Raw genomic sequence first — 22,636 nt, 5'->3', positions numbered from 1 at the left:
TGGTGACTATGTGCTAATGACACCGGTAGTATTTATTGGTGTAAGCAAGCAACACTATTACATTTGCTCATACTTAGGATTAGGGATTTAAACATTGCTGCTAACTTGTTAAAACATTTAGAATATCTAAGCAACTGCAAAGCTAAAACACAGAGAACACCTTAGCAACCATATAGTGTAACAAAGCACTAAAAACACCAACACTTACCAACTGCACAGAAATGCCCAGGCAACCACAAAACCATAGCATAGTTGTGGCGGTTTTGCACAGGCAAGCAGCACTCAGAAACTTAGCAACTTGCTAAGTTGCTAAGGTGTTTTGAGTGTTTTTAGAGCATTGCTATGCAGTTGCTAAAGGGTTCTGAGTGTATTTAGTACATTACCATGCAGTTGCTAGGGTTTTTGGTGTATTATAAGCACATTTCTTTGTAGTTGCTAAGGTCTGAGCATTGCAATGTGTTAAAAACACTCCAAACACCCTAGCAACTGCGTAGCAATGCGCTAAAAACACTCAAAACGCCTTAGCAACTACAAAGAAATTTGCAATGTGCTCATAACACGGCACACCCTAGAAACTGCAGAGCAATGCACTTATAACACACAGAAAACCATAGCAACGGCATAGCAATGTGCTAATAACACGGAAACCCCTTGAAACTGCATAGCAATGTGCTAATAACACAGAAAACCCTTGAAACTGCATAACAATGCCCCAATAACACAGAAAAACACACAAACTCCGTAGAAATGTGCTAAAAACACACAGAAAACCCTACAAACTCCATAGTAATGTGCTAATAACACACAGAAAACCCTGCAAACTGCATAGCAATGTGCTAATAACACAGAAAACCCTAGAAACTCCATAGCAATGCGTTAATAACGCACGGAAAACCCTATAAACTGCATAGCAATGTGCTAATAACTCAGAAAAGCCAAGAAAGTGCATAACAATTCGCTAATAACACACAGAAAACACTAGAAACTGAATAGCTAAAACACAGAGAACATCTTAGCAACCATATAGTGTAACAAAGCACTAAAAACACAGAGAACACTTACTTACTGCATAGCAACACACTGGCAACCACCTACAAAACCATAGCATTGTGGTGGTAAGTTTTGCACAGTTGAGCAGCACTCATTTTCTTCAGAAAATGTAAAAATCAAGTTATAACTACAGTAACAGTCAGTTTAAAAAAAGAAATTATAAAATATATATATATATATATATATATATATATATATATATATATATATATATATGATCTTATACGGTTACCAACAAAGTCGTATCTTTTGTGTGTGTGAGCGTGTATTTATCACTTTGTGGGGACCAAATGTCCCCATAAGGATAGTAAAACCCGAAATTTTTGACCTTGTGGGGACATTTTGTCGGTCCCCATGAGGAAAACAGCTTATAAATCATACTAAATTATGTTTTTTGAAAATGTAAAAATGCAGAAAGTTTTCTGTGAGGGTTAGGTTTAGGGGTTGTGTTAGGTTTAGGGGATAGAATATAAAGTTTGTACAGTATAAAAACCATTATGTCTATGGAAAGTCCCCATAAAACATGGAAACACAACATGTGTGTGTGTGTGTGTGTGTGTGTGTGTGTGTGTGTGTGTGTGTGTGTCTGTGTGTGTGTGTGTGTGTGTGTGTGTGTGTGTGAGCGTGTATTTATCACTTTGTGGGTACCAAATGTCCCCATAAGGATAGTAAAACCCGAAATGTTTGACCTTGTGGGGACATTTTGTCGGTCCCCATGAGGAAAACAGCTTATAAATCATACTAAATTATGTTTTTTGAAAATGTAAAAATGCAGAATGTTTTCTCTGAGGGTTAGGTTTAGGGGTAGGGTTAGGTTTAGGGGATAGAATATAAAGTTTGTACAGTATAAAAACCATTATGTCTATGGAAAGTCCCCATAAAACATGGAAACACAACGTGTGTGTGTGTTTGTGTGAGTGCGTGCGTGCGTGCGTGCCTTTTGGGGCACGTCAGACTGCAGTCGTCATAAGTGTGAAGCTTGATTACAATTTCTTTCAAGAGCTGGAGGAACATTATGTGTTCATCAGAAAGACCCAAAAAACAGTGTTTCATGGAGAACCCTTGTCTTTGAACTTTGCCTCAATCTGAATAGAAGTAATTGAATTTAGAAAATGAAAAAGCCTCTTTGTCTGTTATAAAAAGATTGCTGATGCCATCTTTGATGTTCTCGCAATTAAACTATAAAAAGGAAGTAGCCCACACTCGAGTGGAATGGAGAAAAAGCTTTAATGACCACGAGGAACTAAACAGTGGGTGACAACAATAAAGAAAAAATTTTGTTTGACAGGAGATTGTTGAAAGTCGAATGTTATGAGTCATTCAGATTTATCTATTGAATTACTGCTGATAAAAACAACAACCATAAATGTGAAACCAGCCAAGGGTGGTTTAAGCTGGCTTCCCAACCTGGCCAAGCTGGTGTTATGCTGGTCTAGCTGCTCTCTCATTCTGGACAAGCTGTTTTTTCTAATATAGCTGCTCTGAGAAAAAAAAAATAAAAGAGATGTGTAGACCATTTTGCTGGTCGTAACTGCTTGATATAAGGTTGTTTAGTTGGTCTTCCAGGCAAAAATAAAAATCTTTGCTGGTTTTAGCTGTTTCTCAGCTGCCTTAGCTTGTCTGGAAAAAATTTAAACCTCGGTTTGCTGGTTTTAGCTGGTTTAATATGTTTCAGTTGGTCTCTCAGCCAGGCAAAGCTGTATTTATTTTCATTTACTTAGCTAGTTTAGCTGATCTCCCACCAGTTTGGCCTGACTGGGAGAACAGCTAATCATCTTCAGCTGGTTAATGCTGTTTTTTCACAGGATATAGTAATGGTACATATGCAGAAAAACTTTTTTTAGATTATTGTATATTATAACTGTGAGCTGTTATTCAAGGTCTGGTGAGTGTGTTTGTGTAAATTGACAGTGACTCACCTCTCACTGCTGGTACCCATCTGGACTCATGTGGGTGTGTAGAAACCTCTCAGTCCAGTAGGGTTATTCTCATGGTTTAGCTCACAGGCTACGTGGGAGATCTCTGGCTACACATCGTAGGTTTCTTTTTCACAAAGTGTGATTTGAAACTCTTGCACAGGACGTGGACCTCTGTCACGACTGCACGGCCCACAAACACATGTAACTCAATGAGTAAACCTGAAAATGTATCATCATTTACTAATCATTCATTAGTAAATGATGATACATTAAATATAAAAGTATGGTAAAAGTAGTCTGTACAACTATATTCCAAGTCTTCTGAAGCCATACAATTGCTTTATGTAAGGAATACGCTGATATTTATGTGGTTATTTGCTGAACATCTATCCCTCAGCTGTAGCTCTCTAATTTAATTAGCATTAGGATATATTCAAATATGCCATTGTTCTCATGTGTTTCATAATCGAATATGATGCACCAGTTTGAATATGCCAAAGTGCAAATTAAATGTAAAAACCTTGATAGAAAGAAGCCCTTTATGAGTTTGGATTAACATTAGGTTGAGTAAATGATGACCAGTTTTGGGTGAACTATCCCTTTAAAGCAACTGCCCTTTTACTTAAGGATTGTTTTTAAAGGCTAGGCTATGTCTACATTAATCCGGATACATTTGAAAACTGTGTTTTCTTTTCAAAATGCTCTCCATCCACACTAGCGTTTTCAAGCGTTTTCTGAACGTTGCTCGTCCACACTGAAACGTATGAAAACGCTTATATCATGTTACTGCGCATGAGGAAAATCCCCGTTGCATGTACGGTCTGAAAAGTAATTGTCCTTGTGTTCCGTTGCCGGACACCAATTCTGAGTACACTTCCCTTCGCCTTTGAAGGAATGCAATGTGGTGGTTGTACAAAGTAACATTCATTTTTTAACACCACTATCAAAGTGAGTATCAAGTACAACAGCGCCGCTATAACACGGACCGGCATCTTGATTGTTTTGGTTGGATAGATCACATGACTGCTTCACATAGCAACATATATACATCATCATTTTCAGATATATCCGTTTTCACAGTCCACGCTAAAACACGAAAAACAGCGTTTTCAAATGTATCCACTTTGGAATGCGTTTTCAAAAAGCTCAGTTTTTGCGGACAAAAACACGATCTCAGTGTGAAAGGAAGGCCAAAACGGAGAGAAAAAGATGCGTTTTCAAATGAAAATGTATTAGTGTGGATAAGGCACTAGTGTCCCAGAACAACCCCTATAGGGGTCACCCATCATCTGCCATCTGCTCGCCATCAAGGCAGATGGAGCTTCAGCTTGACTAATCTGGACTGATGAAAGTCTGAGCAGTGAGCGGCCAGCTGCCTTGCCGATTCAGACACAGCTGCCTTACATCCTACTGTTGTCCCAGGGCAAAACAAACACACATGAGAATAAATTAATATGATGTTGGAAAAAGAAAATGACCTTGTATGAGAAGGGAAAGTTAAATTGGTGTGGAGCCTGCTGAAAAAGATAATCACAACTGGTCACCAGTTTACAGTATATTGTGTTTTAGTTTTTGGTGTGTTGATGTCATACGCTTTTTACCGGATCAACGAGCAAGACTTCCTTGGTCAACCAGCTTCACTATCGACATGCTGCTTCCGACTATACCCTAAAGTCTACCCCATTCAACTGAATTACTGACAAATGTTATATTTCATCAGACATTTTACATCATTTTAACTTTGGGTAAAAGGCTAGGGTAATAATTATGCATTCCTATTCAATATACATAATTTACAACAAAAAATACACCTCGCTTTTGGCACCAATCTGTGCATATTGAGCTCAAAAACCGGAGCTCATGCATTTTCCCATAGACCAATCCCAACATTCATAAATGCAACATTCATTCATTCAATCCCAATTTTTACAAACACTGCAGCACATGAGCAGTAAGTTGTGGCAGAAAGCCAGCAAGCAAACTAGGCACAAACGCTGCAAATTTGTAGCTTGTTATTTTCACATGCAAATGAGCTTTTGCTTCGCCGCAAATGTTTGTCAGTAGTTTGCAGCTAAGCTCATTTGCATGTGAAAATGATCAGTGGTGAATTTGTGGAAGTTTGCGGCACATTTGCCATGAACTCTTGATTTTCATTAGCGATTGTGTTAGATTTCACCGATTAGACAGCTAGCGCTAGCTAGCTAATCTAACTATTGCTAAAAGATAAAAACTGTTTTGCAATACTAAGAACACGTTCTTCTTCTTCTTGGGTTCATGTGAAAATCTTGCCTTAATGCTTTAGAAGTGAGAACTCGGAAGACTTGAGGACTTTGAGATGTGCTGCCTGCTCTGCGATATGTAGGTTCATAAATATTTGTTTGGTGGTGGGTGATGATCTCAGTGACTACATTAAGAAATATTGTTTATAAAATAAAATTATCCTTCCTAGCTAGCTTTGAACCTGAAGGATAATTTTATATCATAACCCCCAACCCCACCCAATAGTAAAAACAAGCAAGTACCCCCCAGTATTTATACCACAGTACGACAGAATACATGAAGCCCTCGAGTTTTGCCATTTCGATATTTTACAGCCAACAGCGCAGCGCAATATTTACTTTAGCTTAACCATACAATTTAAAGGTAATAGCTAACTTGTTTTACTGTTCATGCAGGTGCAACACCGCTCTTTTTGCCACCATTTCCGACTGTGACGTACATGGTGACGTTGCCAAAGTATCGAGTCTAATATAAACGGAGGTCGGAGCCATCTCCAAATGGGTGGGCTTAAGCTCCAAGTGGGCTGTACAAATATCCAGCCTTGGTTTTGATGGGGATTTCCACCTACTTGCAGCATAAACTCCTCCCACTTGGAGGCACCCTCCTACTTGTGATGTGAGCTCCTCCCACTTTCAGGTGAGACCCTCCCACTTGAATGTCTCCGGTGTGCATCTATGCATACTTGAAGGTATCGGTCTATATGTTCAACAGCACTTCCAGCTTTGGACACAGGGGGCAGTGATTCAAATAGTGGTAATTTTTGGACCGATTTCAACAGTAGAACTTTCAACCTACATCGCAAAAAACAATTTTCTTATTGAAATTTTGTGTCTTGTTTTACAGTAAAAATATAAAATATTCTTAAAACAAGATCAAATTACTTGAGAAGCAAAATGACAAAATAATGTTTATAACAAAATTTTGTAATTTTTGCTGGGATTTTCTCCCCAATTTGGAATACCCAGTTCCCAATGCGCTCTAAGTCTTCACCTCAATCCAGCTGGTGGATTGACATCTGAGACCGTCAATCTGAGCATTTTATCACATGGCTTGTTGAGCCCATTACCACGGAGACTTAGCGCATGTGGAGGCTCATGCTATTCTCCGTGGTATCACGCACAGCTCACCGAGTGCCCCACCGAGAGCGAGAACCATGTTATAGCGACCACTAGAAGGTTAACCCAACATGACTCTACCCACCCTAGCAACCGGTCCAAGTGGTTGATTAGGAAGCCTGACTGGAGTCACTCAGCACGCCCTGGATTCGAACTTGCGACTCCAGTTGTGGTAGTCAGCGTATTTACTTGCTGAGCTACCCAGGCCCCCCAAAATGTATGATTGTTTATGCTTATATCAAGAAATACTATTTGCCCTTTGAGTAAGAATAAAAAAGTATTTTATTTTATTTATTTTTTTGCTTTAAGCATAAACCCCACTAAATATTGTTAGATTTCTTTGAAAATGTTTTTGACTATTCAGGTATTTTTTTTTCTTCTAGCTTTAAAGATATTTTTTCAGGAAAATAAGGTATTATCTCTTCTCAAGTAAATATGTCTTGTTTCAAGTATGTTGTATCGTTTATCGTTAAATGTTTTTTTGTGGTGATGATTCAAAAGCTACATTTTGCTGGTTCACTGGCTAAACCAGCATGGACCATGTTGGAAATTCATGCTGATATTCTCAGCATGGGAAAGCCAAATTCTTGCCCCCATAACATCTCATTCCTGCTGTGTTGTCCTCTATTCACACCAGCTAAGTGTGAGAATTGATGGCTCCACACCTTTTTGCTTTTCGCTAACATTAATTACAGCATGCAATTAGCATGGGGCATGCAATTAGCGTCCGACAGGACTGAAACTGTCCGGGCTCTTTCATCAGGCTTTTGCCTACTCCAAAAGAAGGGTAGACCCAGCTGAATCTTCGTTCTCCTAATCAAGGGCTGGCAGGCAAACAAAGTTGAGTACTGAATAATTAATCAGCATGATTACAATGATGAATGCACTGAAATCTTGTAGGGGCTCTAATACTTTGGCTGGGGGTGGGAGGATGGACGAGGGAGAGTGATATGGAGAGAAAGGGAGGGGTAGACAGATTGTGCAGGGTTGAGATCAGCAGAAAGTGAGTGAGCAAAACTGTGGAGGGGGCTGGAGATCCGGGTTGCCACCCACTACTGAGGCCATCTGTCCAGCAGAAAGACAAGCACTTTTGTGTGAGTGCATGCGAGTGGTTTGCGCATGTTCCTTTCTATTTTTTCCTCCAAACTGCGGCAAAAGTACAGCGTACTGCTGAGATGGAGGAAGAAGTGTTTCCAGGGACACTTCCTGACATGATAAAACTTGCTGTGAAATATTGACTATAAGAGTTGGCTGAACTCCTGGGACTTAAAGCTGCTATGGGCTTTTTCAACATGTTTAAGTTTGATTTTTATGTGTATGTATATTATATCATCATCTTATGTAGCGATTGACATTGGTTAGGGTAGATGTTATATCAAACTTGACACAAATGAAAATGTGGATGAGTGATGTATGTACAGTCCATTCATATTGTAGTATTTTTAAAGGAAGATAAGCACAAGCACACATTTCAAGCATAACATTTCAAGTTTAAAGCTGGAGTGTATAATTATTTGTGTTAAAACTCCATTATAATAGACATTATTTTTGCAATTCTGTTTGTTGATGCTAGTGGCGCAGAAATGACACACTTTCCCTTAATTGTCCTACATCACATTTATGCCTACATTTCACAGCCCATGATTCCTATATATATATACAATAATTTTCATCAAATTTAATACAGTGCATGAATATTGATTGTTGTTTTGTCCTAAATCCTTAGCGTGGAGGGACCACTATTCAGTGCTGCCCCATTATTGCAAAGAACATTAACATTAAAAAAATCTGCAGCTCGATAATCTTGACTGACAGTCGCTTGTCTAAAATGACGCATGGTCTGTTGCTCTTCCCATGGTATAAATAGAGATGACTACATCTGTACTGAACAGAGGACTCAAGCACGCACACACACACACACACACACACACACACTGGATTTACTGCAGGGGAGTCTGTAGGTTGACTTATTAAAGGGTGACATGTGATGGACTGGCATCCTTATCCAGCAGCTCTTCATGATTGCATCATCGTAAGGCATGACGTCATCCTGCATCTACGACCAAAACAAGTCCCTGGTGTAGAATATTTAATCAGTTCAACTCCCATGTGGAACACAAAGGGGGATGTTAGGAAGAATGTAAGCCTTTCCATACAATGAAAGTAATTGGTGACCGAGGCTAACATCACCTTTAATCAGCAATATACTGTATAGGTCTGGCTATGTCAAAAGTAGTTTTGTGTGTGGAGCTTGTTTAGGTTAGCAGTCATTAGTTCAAAGTCTGGCTTAGTACTTGTGCTAAATTAGGCACATTTCAGTGTATCTGATTAGGTGTGTGTCTGTGTGCTGGACTTTCCTGATCTGTTATACTCAGACTGGATGCACCCAGTTCTAACTGTCCAATAAAGGAGCTTCTCGGGTAAGGTGAGCACTCACTCTCTGCATGGATGAGCAGAGCAAAAGTGGGCAGCTTTCTGCACTCCACTTTGACAGAGGGAAAATCGATCACGACATCCAGACTCTTTCAAAATGAGGGAAGAGCAAACACACGTCACTGCAGCCCAGTCTAAATGGCTTCTTGCTCAGATTCAGAAACAGTATGATGTGTGGGCACTGTTAAAAGAACAATTCAATCTTAAGTTTCCATTGTCCAGATGGCGAGGTGGACTGGCGGAAGAGAACAAATCAGTTCAGGAATGGAGTGGTGTTATTTGTGAATGTAGTCAGGGTTGTTTTACTGGGCTTAATCAGTAGATGTTGAATGTTAGAATTTGAGAGCATACGGGAATCAAATGAAGCTTTTCAATGGCATTACAATGGAGCTTGACTTGCATTATGACTCAAATATAATTTTCTGTTTTTAAATCTATTGGATAATAAAGCTTTTGAACTGAATTGAACAGAACTTAATGGAATGGATCAGAAAGTAATCTGATTACATTTGCTAGATTGCATGGTCTATTAAAATAAAACATTGACTAAATCATGTTGATGGGATTTTCTTTTTAACGCAGCTTTAGTATAAAATGCCATAATTTCCATTGAGAGCAGTGTACGAATGCTGGTATTTTATCCTCTGCACATTGTTTTAAATGGGTAGTTGACATACCCATAGTGTGACATGCTATACGACATCGAAAACTATTTTAAACAGCATTTTGCAGATTCTTTTATAATTATTATACAGCTTCATGTAATATATGTACTTTTCAAAATTAATTTGTCACACCACAGGACCATATAAAATTAATTAACCAGTAACAGCACTTCAAATACACTTCCCATTATATATTCATATATTAATAATAATAATTTTTTTGACCAATTTTTTGTTCGTTTTTTTCAGCTCGTGCCTCAGAGCAAAACTATAACCAGATCTATAATCTTGCTCTCTTTTTGTCTCTAATAATGCAGTCTTGGTTCAACCTGCAGGGGAATGTGCTATTATATGTTGTTTACATGCAGCCATTCACTTTACTGCAGTTTATTTCTGTATCTCCTGGAGCACAGGGCTGAATGCTTAAGGAAAAACCTTTCTAAATCTTTCTTTTCAACTTACCCGTGTGTTGTAGACCTTTTAATTTTTTTTCAAGACAGATGAGATCTGTCATCAACAAGCAAGATAAAAGGCTGCACCTTGAATACCTTGTAGTGAATGAGGGTGTGTGTTCAACTCTGTCATCCATAATACACCAGAACCTCAGCTTGAAGTTGCTGCTTAGTGCTTTTCTGCTTTGGACGAAATTCTGAATGGAATAGTAATTTACTACTTACTGAATACTGCACAGTATACACTGTATGCTGCTTGCTATTTTTAGAAAATAGTAGCCTACTGTAAGTAAAACAGTAGACATTATTCCATTGAAAATGGTTCATCCTACAGTTGTCACATGAACTTGTCACATCAACATTTGACAGTCCGCTCAAATAATACCTATATTCAGAATAGGTATGCTACCAGACTGCTCTTACTTTTTCTGCAGTATACTGCTCATTAATACAAACTGGCAAACTGTATATACTATACTATATGCTGCAGCAATTGTGAGAGTAGGAAGTATGTTAGCAGGGGCGAACTGGGACTAAAAAGTGGCCCTAGACTTTCTGACCCTGAGCGGCCCTCCAAACTCGGCCTGCAAAAAAAACCCTACATTTTTATTGACTGCTATTCATGATAATGGGCCCCACCAGTGCAACATTGACATAACTTTATAACACATAAAACCACTGTAAATGTGATGAGTAGATGTTTTAGAAAAGGCACCAAAAATAAGCACTTTATGGTTCAGACAAATAACATGTCCAAAAACGTTTTTCCCAACATACAGATGTTAGGTTAAAATGATATGAATGTACAAGGGAAAGTATGTATTTTAGGTACTGTGACAGTACAAGATCTTAATCACCTTTCAAATTTTTTCCAGAAGTGCAAATAAACTATTGTCTTAGTGAATATGAGGTTGTGGAAACAACAAGTATAATAACAATATATTATATGCTGTATGTATATATAGCTATACAAGATCATAAAATGTTGTTTAAAATAATTAGATGATGAAAGTGTCACACAGCAGGACACTGATGACAATGCTTAAAATTTCATGGCAAATGGTCTGCACTTATATAGTGCTTTTTCTGACCTCAGAGGTTACCAAAGCGCTTTACACTGTGTACCAATCACCCATTCACACACACACTCATACACCAATGGCAGAAGAGCTGCCATGCAAGGTGCTAGCCTGCCATTGGGATTTTGGGGTTCAGTGTCTTGCCCAAGAACACTTCGGCATGTGGAGTCATGTGGGCTGGGAATCGAACCGCCAACCCTGCGATTAGCATCCGACCCACTCTACCACTTGAGACACAGCCACCTCATAATTTACCAACATAACTATGTGTAAATGTTTATTTACAAAATACAATATGAAAACAAAGTTGGCCAGAATATGTACATATATAAATATAAATAAATATATGTAAAAATAAATAAACATACCTCTTAATGTTTTTTTGCAGATGAGTTGCTCATATGTTCACTCTAAGTGAGTTTGTTGCATCTTTATATCTGCAGTGTTTTAATTAATTGCCCAGGTTATTCTTGAGAAAAAGGGAAAAGTCCTATGCTTTGACAAGCACCGTTTCTGCTATCCTTTAAGCAAAGTAAGCCTCAAAGACTCAAATAGCTACCAATTAATATTTTTCATGACTTATTTTCTGCATTTTTATCAGGCGTGAGCATTAATCAGCAAGTTGCACTTCAGCTTCCAGTAATGCTTTTTTGGTATGAATAAATTATGTAAATGACTATATACTGCTCATAGCTTTACTGTTTTCTGATTTTATTTACGCTGCTGTTATTGTATTTGTTGTAACTTGCAGTTATTTGTAATTTTGTGATTATTCAGAGCTCGTCTTATACTTAATATTTTGTTTTTGGTTGTCACCATTATTGTGATTTGTATGTCAAATAATGACGTCCATGTGAGTTACAGAGTAAACACATATGGAGGTCATGCCACTGCGTAAGCGATTTCAAAATAAAAGTAAATACATGATTTCTAAGTTAAAGCCATTGTGTTGTTTTGCCCATACTAAGTTTATGGAATTCTCACTCTGTTACGAGTTCCCGCACGTCCATGTTGGAGCCCAGGGCGGCCACCAACATCTCCTGTAGGACGGGCGGTACTTGTGCAGCAGCGGGCCGGCCTAAATTACACAGTGGCCCAAAGGGAAAATGCTCGGTGCTCCAGATGGCCAGTCCCTGTATGGTAGTATGCTATTCTTAACATTGCCATTGTGGACATTGACTAATGTTTTAGCCGACTTCATGAATGAATCGCATTATGCTCATCATGGAGTCACACGTATCTGCATTCCCAGAATGCGATCTAACATGAGCCTTGGTATATAACTAGCCTTCTGTGTTTGTGTGTGTATGTGAGTGCATGCGTGCATGTGTGAGAGAGTGTTTTAGATCAGACCTCAGGGTTCGTGATGCACTGATATTGACTGAAGGAGCAAGATTGTACAGCAGCTCTAGGTATTGATCTTGACAGTGTGTGATTCTGAGTGTGTGTTTGTGCCGTGTGTGCGTATGGAACAGAGAGCTGTACAAGTGCAAGCAGGTTATCTTCTCAAATATCCGGAACTCTCCCATGTGACTATGACCTTCCTCCAATTAAAAAAAAAACTCATCCCATTACCTGAATAGTTTTGATTTTCATGTGTTGTATTTCAAAGTATGTGGAAAGTGCCCATGGACATGTAGTGTAATTTTTACAAATAGGTTTTCATGGAAGCCCTCATATTATCTCCTTACAATGTCAGGCCAATGATACATATAACAACAAAAATTGGATGATCATACTGGAAATTGAAAAGTTGCTTTTTTCTGAATTACTTACAAACACCATCTCCTATTAGATCCCTCTGGCATCTTTACTCCACTGAGAGTTAGGTTTAGGGATGGGGTTTGGGTTAGGGGGTACAGTTAATAAAATATGTGTTACTCTTGACTGTAGTACATCATCTACATCTACAAATGCATACATTTAGCAACACTTCTAGCTTTGGCCACTGGGGGCATTGGTTCGATTTTACGGAAACATAGACCAATTTCAGCAGCAGAACTTTCAACCTTCTGTTGCCGAATTCACAGTCTGCATAACGATATGGTTGACAAAATAATTGTACATGCCTAATTCCACTAAATCCATAGATTTTCCCACATATACGTATGTAATATATGTGGGAAAATATTAAATATAAGATTCACTTATGTGATATTTTTAACATGCATTTTAATTTATGAGTACTCATGTATTGTGGGTTAGAGTACTCATCTTCAAAATTACTTGAAAATGCCCATCCCTAGAAATGAGCAGATCATCACTTGTCTGAGAGCAGTTTCACGAGCAGCAACCGACAGATGAAATAAAGCATTGACTAAGCACAAGGTCGTGACCCCAGGGTTATCCTGGTTCTTTCAGAATATGCTTTTGCAGCAGCAATAACCAATTCATCAAGGCTTCAAGCTGATGAGATTTTTTTCATAATTTTTAATCCAACTGGCTCCTAATGGCATTTGTCTCTTATTCTCAGCTCTGCACTAATGCTGCTCTCTCCTGTGGGCCCACTATATTTATTGTATATTTACAGCTCTGATTTATATATTTATTTTCTCATAAATTTTTATTAGGACTTCAAACGTATTTGCATCGGCCAGCAGAGGCACCGTTTGCCTTTGATCACTCTCACATTTCGGCTTGCTCTCTCCCTCTGCTTCTTTTCCTCCCTCTTCCCCGTGGGCATCTCTACTCTAATTGGTTGCCTGAGTGCTATGTGTCTTCTCTGTCATTCACACTGTCTGTCACTGAAGATTAAAGTATGGCGGCCTTCCAGTCTTTGCCTGGGTTGCCTGGTTGCCCTCACTGGGGATGTCATTGAAATACAGCAAGCTTTGGAGTGTAAAAGACGTGTGACGGGGTTCTAAGAGCTTCTTTTTAGCTTTGATTGTGTCTCACCACCCACCAGCGAAGAGCCGTGAAACCTCGCAGCACTCCCCCTCAAAAGGCACGCATGCAAAATGATATTCAGGATTGACGCACTCAGTGTCTGGTGTTATAATTACATGTTAAATGTGTTGTTTGTCATTAGTCATTACAATTTACATAGAAACACACTTGGCCACATAACCAAACTTGTATAAATTATTGACTGTATAAAAAGACGAATAGGAAATGTTTGCAGCCTGAATTCTTCAATGTAGCTTGACACACAGAATGGAAAACATTCAGGACAATCCATTAATTATACTGATAATCAATATCAAATATAAACACTTACAGATAAGTAATGTACAAATATATCAATACACATATTTGTATATAAATACAGTACATTTTTAATAATGTTTATACACAGTTTAAAATAGAATAAATTGTTATTATTATTTTTATTATTAACATTCAACTCACTGTTAAATCTTAAAAGTCATGCATTAAAAATCTGTTTGTTCATCAAATGTAATAATTTTGTATGAATATGATTATATAACAGTCCAAGTGAAGCAAAAATAATGAAAGGTTTCATTATAATAAACAGTCACACATGTAATGTTGTTTCTTCTCTTTAATTCAGTCTTTGTACCCCTGATATAAAATGTACTCTTAATTTAGCAGATTAAACTTAATCCAGGATAAATACATGTAACTCCCAACAAACCCCAGAATAATGATGCTTTGTAAGGCACGGTAGTTTTTATTTCTGAAATGCATTCTTGTGTTATCTTTTGTGACATTTCTGAAGATTCTTGTGCATTTTGATTTCATTTAATTGCCCTAAAGTTTACTTCAAAGAAAGTTTACATTTTGTTTCTAATTTAACTAAATTATGTGTTTATGTTATTATTGTCAATTATCAAAATAAATTATCTTGACTTGAAAAGCATTTCATTTTGTGTACTTTTTAAATAAATTGTGTATGCAAATGCATATTTTGCTACTTCAGATCATATTGGGTTTTTTTTATTTATTTTTTTATGGCATTTTATGGCACAGAAGACTTTTCTAAATGAATATATCCTCAGCTGTATATCCAAAGTGCTATATCATTACATCAGAGTTTGACCAGAGTCATTTAATTTGCAAATATTACTGAACGAACAAATGTAAATCTGGGTGGGGCTTGTTTCGGTTGAGAAGGTCAAATGATATACACATAATATAAAACACAAATTTTTTCCCATTACTGAGAACAGATTAGTGTGCTCACTACAGCTACTATGCTTTACATAATTAAATGGATAGATAACCAGATAAAATGAACCCTCTTCCCTAATTAGACTTCCTCCTCTGCTCCGATCCCTTGTTTCCTGCTCTATGTTGATGTACTCATGTGACCTGCTGGTCAATGAGCTTGTATTAACACCTGACTCTGGCACAGGGTTACTGTTTGTTCTGCTAGTCTGGCTGTCCCCGGGGCCCTCCTCCAGGAGTACCGAACAGATTTCAGATCAATACCAACATCCTTTGCCAAAGAGAGCGAGAAAGAAAAAGAGATAGGTGGAGTAAATGATTGAAATAGAATCTTGACGTGAAGTGTCGTGAAGGAAGAATGAATTAGGTACAGATGGTGTTCAGAATGGCGGACTGCTATAGTACTGTTGATAGCTGTTGATAACTAGAATATGTAAACAATTAGCTTTGCATACTGTATAGTGTTTGATATACTGTATACTGTTTGAAATACATTTTATATATATATATATATATATATATATATATATATATATATATATATATATATATATATATATATATATATATAATACACAGTATACAATGAATACTGTGCAGTATGCTAGTATTCCATTCCGAATATAGCCAGAGATAATGAAGAGAGAATTGTGGGGAGGGTATTATGTAGATATCCTGGAAACAGGATATTTGGGGGAATGATGCCACATTATTTTGATGAAAAAATTACAATTACCAAATTGAATCAGTTCCACTTGTAAAAAAAAATTATATAATAGTGTACCTTTGCCCTTAATAAAAAAATAAATAAAATAATAATCTTCTGATGGGTAACCAGACACATTTGTGGCTATCATTGATGCACAGTTCAAGTCATATGAATCTGTTAATTTCCTTTTGGGTTCTCTAAGTTGCTGTGCACTTTTGTGGTTGAGAATACTGCCTATGCCTATCCTCCAATTACACACACACACACACACACACACACACACACACACACACACACACACACATGTTGTGTTTCCATGTTTTATGGGGACTTTCCATAGACATAATGGTTTTTATACTGTACAAACTTTATATTCTATCCCCTAAACCTAACCCTACCCCTAAACCTAACCCTCACAGAAAACTTTCTGCATTTTTACATTTTCAAAAAACATAATTTAGTATGATTTATAAGCTGTTTTCCTCATGGGGACCGACAAAATGTCCCCACAAGGTCAAACATTTCGGGTTTTACTATCCTTATGGGGACATTTGGTCCCCACAAAGTGATAAATACACGCTCACACACACACAGACACACACACACACACACACACACACACAGAGGTTTGATAGAAGATGTATAAGCTGCATTTAGGGTTATCTGCAAGTCTGGCTTTCTGACTCAACTTGAAATTCAATAATGAGCCTCCATGTTACATTTCCTCGATGCTGTCAAGGCTGCTGATAACAACTGAACTCACCCTTCTTCCCTGTCTCCCTGTCTCCATGTCACTCCTGGTCCTGTACTTTCCACTTTTTATATAATTTCTGCTGTACTCAAAATGTTCTTATCACTTGGTGGTTTGCAGTAATAACAGACAGCTATAGGCTTGATTTTTATTAATTTTTTTATCCTGAATGTAGGCCACTCCGAACTCAAGATGGTGCAGAACAAATTAAATGCTCTCTCTTTTTCTTTCTGTAATATATAAGATTAAATTAAAGATTGATTGAGAGTTTTTTTGGTGGCTGAACATTTTTTGTATACAGTTTCTTGCTCTTGCGTTGCTTTGAATTGTAACGATCTGATAATCTTTACCTTTGGATTTGTTTTGAATGGAACTAAAGGAGTATTCTTATTATTTGTCTTTAAATATTTATCCTTAAAGCCTAAGTGTGTAATATTTATTATACTATAAATAACTTCCTCCTATCACAGCGTAATATGCAGAGACAACATAAGTAGGCCATATACAAGCTGATTTCCACAACCGATGGCATGGGTTTTGGGAAAAACGTTTTGTTGGCCCAAATATTACATTTTTTTGTCATTTTGTGATGCTAGTGGCACAAAATAATTCAAGTTTATGTTACAGTTACAAGTTACAACTCTTTTGTTTTGTAAGAAAGCGTGCCAATATCATACATGTAAATGTAAGTTTGACTGTATACAAATGCAGGCTTGTTTGGATTCATTTAAATAAAAAGTCCAAATCTTTTTTCTCTTTTTCAGGCTCTGGCTATGACTGAAGTGGATGGACCAGTTGGTGGTCCCCATGTGGCAGAACCGCAGATTGCCATGTTTTGTGGGCGTCAGCTTCTGCACATGAACACTGAGACTGGACAGTGGGAACCTGATCCTCAGGGGCGCCAGGGTTGCTTCACCCAGCCCAGCAGGATCCTGTCATACTGCCAGGAGGTGCAATTCTATTCTATTCTATTTTCGTTGTGTTCTGTTTTTCCCCCCTTTTTTTATTTTTGGTTTTGTTCTGTTTGAATGTTTATTTTTACATTTTTTGCTCTATTCGTTTTTTTGTTCTGTCATGTTCTGTTTTTTGTTTGTTTTGTTTTGTTTACAATCCATTATTCTTTTCTACTTACTAGGGATCTAAACTCGTTAATTCTGTTGTATTATGTTCTCTTTTATTTTAATTTTGTTCTTTTCTTTTGGTCTCTTTCATGTAATTAATTTCAGTGAAGCGTAAAACATCAAACTCACTCCATTTAAACGAGCATACATGGTGATTGGTTTAATTACTATGTGGGGAAGCATCCTCCACTCAGGCATATTCTCAAGGTGAACGCAGAGGGCAGACTGGTCTAATATTAGCAATGTGCAGCACAGTTTATGAACATACACAGAGAACACCATGCTCATTGCAAATCTCACTCTCAAACTCTTGGTGTATTAAGTGTGCAGGATAATGAGGATATTTTTCACCATCAATCAGCCGTGGAGATTTATGAGCTCTGAATGCCCCGGGCTGAAACATATTGTGCAGCTAATGTGACTGTATTCTCTCATTTCTAAAAGGATTGCAAGTTTTGTCATTCCATGTTGTCTCATCTAGAGGAATTAGGGATGAGCAATGGTGCCTTGTTGTTTTCGCTTATTTATCTTTGGTTTACAGCAGAGCTTCCAAATACAGTACTTTCCCTTGTCCCAACTGGATAGCAACATTACAAAATAGTGTTACCCTGCATCTCTAAAGATTTGCAATGTTGTAAAATGCCAATTTCTATCCCTTTAGAATAACAAGATTGATCAATTCTGGCCTCACTTGCATTTTTTTGATCATTGAATATAAGTGTTTTGCCAAATACGGCATTATGTCACGCATCATCATTGCACAATACTCTAAGCCTCTATGTTATTGCTCGACAGCAACCCTGAAAATTGCAATGTCAGTCTGAATAATGTCATAAAGGTGCCAGTCTATCTAACCATGTCTGAATGAACACACTGTCCCTAGCTTAACAATATAAAATCACCTCATTGTGGGCTAATCTCAGCTAACCGAGTCAATCACTCTCCTTTTAAAAGCATCATTGTGCCCACATTCTAGCCTAGCACAGGATGGCATATACAGTACATAAGCTAGCTGGCACGAGTGACACTGAAAGATTTAATGCAATGAAGAGGCCAAAGAATGTGTCATTCTCCTGGCTCGATGAGGTTTAGACTAGCAGGCGGTCGGCCAGTGCACTGCAGCATCTTTGCCAGAGCTTGTTTAGAACATAATAATCCCTGACCATATGTCTCTAAGCTACCACTCTCATTTTGTTCAGCCCAGTGTGAATACATTTTATACATCCCTGAGCCTAGAACAATACTTTATAACATAAATATGACAAGGGAACATATGCTATTTTATATGGTATATAATATATTGTGTATACAATAGTATATTGTACATATCAGTATATACTATGTGACATCAATTTGAATGATTATATATATATATATATATATATATATATATATGTATATACAGTATTCTGCAAACGTTTTATGCACTTTAGGCAAAAATGTTGCATAGTGAGTATGTCTTCAAAAATAATGAACTAATTAGTTTTAATAATGTCATACAAAGTCCAGTAAACATAAAAAATCTAAATCAATATTCGGTGTGACCACCTTTGCCTTCAAATCAGCACCAATTCTCTTAGGTACACCTGGACACAGTTTTTCTTGGTTGCTGGCAGATAGGATGTTCCAAGCTTCTTGGAGAATTCGCCACAGTTCTTCTATCTTTTCTGGTTGTCTCAACTGCTTCTGTCTCTTCTTGTAATCCCAGACTGACTCAGTATTCAATGGGGGGCTCTGTGGGGGCCATGACATCTGTTGCAGGACTCCCTGTTCTTTTTATTCTATTCTATTTGCAAAAAATGTTTGGGAGTCTATAATGTATATTTCCTATTGACAAGCAACATATGTGCCAACATACAAGATTTTTGCACAGTACTGTATATATATAGTAACATAACTTTATTCAATGGCAGAGTGCATTGAAATACACAGTAGATAGGTGAACAGATGTTTATCATTCATGGCTATATCGTATTACTATACTGTGTATTTTAGCACAGTTGGAACACTATTTTGACCAATAAGCATCCTGGAGGAATCATCTGCTTTGTAATTATCTGCTTTTTGGAACAGAATGTAATGATATAATGAACTGCAGTCTTGGTTACTGAGTTTAGAATTCTTACATGGAAACTTGCAAGCAAATGTGTATTAATATTTGTATTTTTGTATGACTGACCTTGTCTTGTCAAATCTGATCTATATATGTGAAAAAAAATATATAGTGAAAAACAAACCTCATGTGGCAATATTCCTGAATATACGTGTTTCTTTCCATCAGTTCATTTTCTCTGTTCCTATCGTGATCCCCTCCCTCACCTGATGTATTACATAAAATTGTTTTTGGTTTTATTATGAATCACAAGTGCCCTTAAGATTTACAGATGGCTCAGTATGAGTCAATGAAATTCTGGAATAATACGCCCCCTGCTGGCCAAACTCAAAAATAGTTCACGTTATTTAAAGTGTCTTACCCACCACAAATGACTCAGGCACTCCATCTACTGTTTGCATGAGGAGCTTTCCCGCTAAAAAGCAACCCTGAGCTATCCATAAACAATCCATTATCTATTTGTCTGCTTTGTCAATGGCGGTTTAGTGTTATGATCATATTGATGGATTTCCACATTAAACAACATTTCACACTCAAGACTTCTTGAGAATAGAAAGAATATTGGTGCAATCCTAGATAATATTGCTTTGTTATTAAAATTGAGAGATTTACTTCACTTTGGAATATATAAATGCGGCGAAATGGCCCACGTGGATCCTTTATTGTAGTTCCAATTTTTTATATATTTTGCCTCTTTGTCTCTTATTCTTTCTACCCTTACCTTTTCCTGTTAAAAAAATAAGCTTAAACCAGCCTATGATAGTTAGCTTGTCTCCTAGACTAGTCAAGCTGGCTAGGTTAGTTTGGTTTGCTGGTTTTAAACCATCTAAAACCAGCTGAGACCAGCAAAACCAAAGGGTTCTGTCTTTCATTCATTCCCCTGTGTTTTTGTATTTTCTTTTTACTGCATGCTAAATGTATTATTTCTCTGTCTCTCATCTGTTCTCACCTTTTTCCAGTTGTTGTGATCCTGACTCCTTTCCCCAACTCTTTTCTTTTGTTTATGTGTGTGATTGTCTGGCTGTATGTCGTGCTCTATGTATGTGTATCAGATGTATCCAGGACTTCAGATCTCCCATGTGGAAGAGGCTTCATCTCCAGCGACCGTCCCAGGCTGGTGTAAGAAAGGATGGGGTCACTGTCAGACCCGTTCCTTCATTGTTGTTCCCTACCGTTGTCTTGGTAAGTTACGAACCGTAAACCTCACCTTGAATGCTTTCTAAGGCAATGTTGATTTGAGATTTTTAGGCATTATCATTTTTACATGAAATTGCCATAATCTGCGATCAGAGTACTACATAGTATGTTTTATACTGTTTTTCTTCAGTTGGATTCTTTGGTGGACATTCAAACCAATAGTTCACACAAATATGAAAGTTCTGTCATCTTTTACTCACCCTCATTTTGTTCCAAACTGATATGATTTTCTTTCTTCCGTGGAATGTAATTTTGAAATATATGTATAAAATAATGACCACATGTTAGATGATGAGTTCAGTTATATCAGTAACCTTGTAAAACATGGAGCAGGGGCGTCTCATGGGGGCAGCCATGTTAGCATCACATGACCAACTGACTACTCGCTTAATCTCAGTTACTGCACTGTTATTGGACACTTTCATTGATGGATTAAATGAATCCTGGTTTACTGTGCATAGTGAAATTTTACAATGGCACTGGTAGCTGAAAACTACTGTGTTTAAATGATGTAGCATCCTGTCAACTAGGTCTCAGTGTAAGCCAATGTAAGACATACAAAACTACTGAGTGAACCTTGTTTAAAGTATCATAAAAGTGGTCAATATAACTTGTGTGCTACATTACACATCTATTGAACCAATATAACAGCTTAGTGTGAGCAATAGACCTAAATTTAAGTTGCCATTTGCAGAAAATCTTCTAGTTTGCCATAGTTTGCGGCACATTTGAATATGCGGATACACACATAAGTACACACATACATTTTAATTTTGGGTAGAAAAATTCCCTTTAACCCTTTTAAATACATACCTTGGGTCTTTAGTGACCTCATTCTACCCTCTCTACCTCATCCATATTTTGGAGAAATGTCTTCAACTCTTTAGTATTCCGTAACCTTTTTCTAACAAATAATGCTACAATAACAAAAATGCCAAAGCTGCAAATAAATAAATATATAATCAAATTGCTTAATTGCCAAAAGTGTACACTTGTTAGGGACCTGAGATATGTTATAGTGTCACCAATATATATTTTAGCTTTCATAAATCATATTTATATGATTTTTTCATATCTATGTACTGTAAGTTTACATCACATGATATCTATTGCTTTGCTTACTACTGTACATAACAAACATGTGCTATAATCCTACAAGTGATTACTATATAATGTACATTTTCTTTGAAACAATGGCGAATTACAAGTATCCCAATGCATGTTTACATAGCGCTTTTGTTTCTGTGATTTACTTGATTAACATTTCACATTGCTATTTGACAAAAAAGCAACGTAGAAGTAAAAAATAACAAGTGTACAACACATAAACAACTTGGCTATTGCCATTTAGGCGTACTGCTGAAATTATTTAAGTTGTACGCCTATTTAAACTCAATAGGTGCCTGAGAAATATATACTATATATGTGTAGCTTATGTGGCTCAGTATGTATTTTACAGCCAGTTGTGTCTCATAAAATCTCACTGTGGAATTAATGAATCCCGTTCTATCATTTATTGCATCATCTCTTTAATAAGTGAAAATATTTAATAAAAAATAAAAAAAACATTATACAAATTTCTAATTGTCTTGAAAATTGTTCACTATTTTGGTACAGTATAGTG

At 37.2% G+C, this 22,636-nt stretch overlaps 1 protein-coding gene across 4 annotated transcripts in view; it reads left to right on the top strand.

Annotated features, from left to right (window-relative positions):
• The window catches only part of LOC127629791 (amyloid beta precursor like protein 1-like), a 61,177-nt gene that overhangs the window by 24,412 nt on the left and 14,129 nt on the right, over positions 1 to 22,636 (top strand). For all 4 annotated transcript variants that reach the window (XM_052107034.1, XM_052107036.1, XM_052107035.1 and 1 more), the window contains exons 2-3: positions 17,346 to 17,531; positions 20,868 to 20,997. In XM_052107034.1, the coding sequence (XP_051962994.1) occupies positions 17,346 to 17,531; positions 20,868 to 20,997 (316 nt within the window). The remainder of the gene's footprint in view (positions 1 to 17,345; positions 17,532 to 20,867; positions 20,998 to 22,636) is intronic.

This window comes from Xyrauchen texanus, chromosome 36 (assembly GCF_025860055.1).
Source record: "Xyrauchen texanus isolate HMW12.3.18 chromosome 36, RBS_HiC_50CHRs, whole genome shotgun sequence".
Lineage (NCBI taxonomy): Eukaryota > Metazoa > Chordata > Actinopteri > Cypriniformes > Catostomidae > Xyrauchen > Xyrauchen texanus.
The sequence above is the reverse complement of the archived record's forward strand: the minus strand, read 5'-3'. Positions and strand labels throughout refer to the sequence as shown.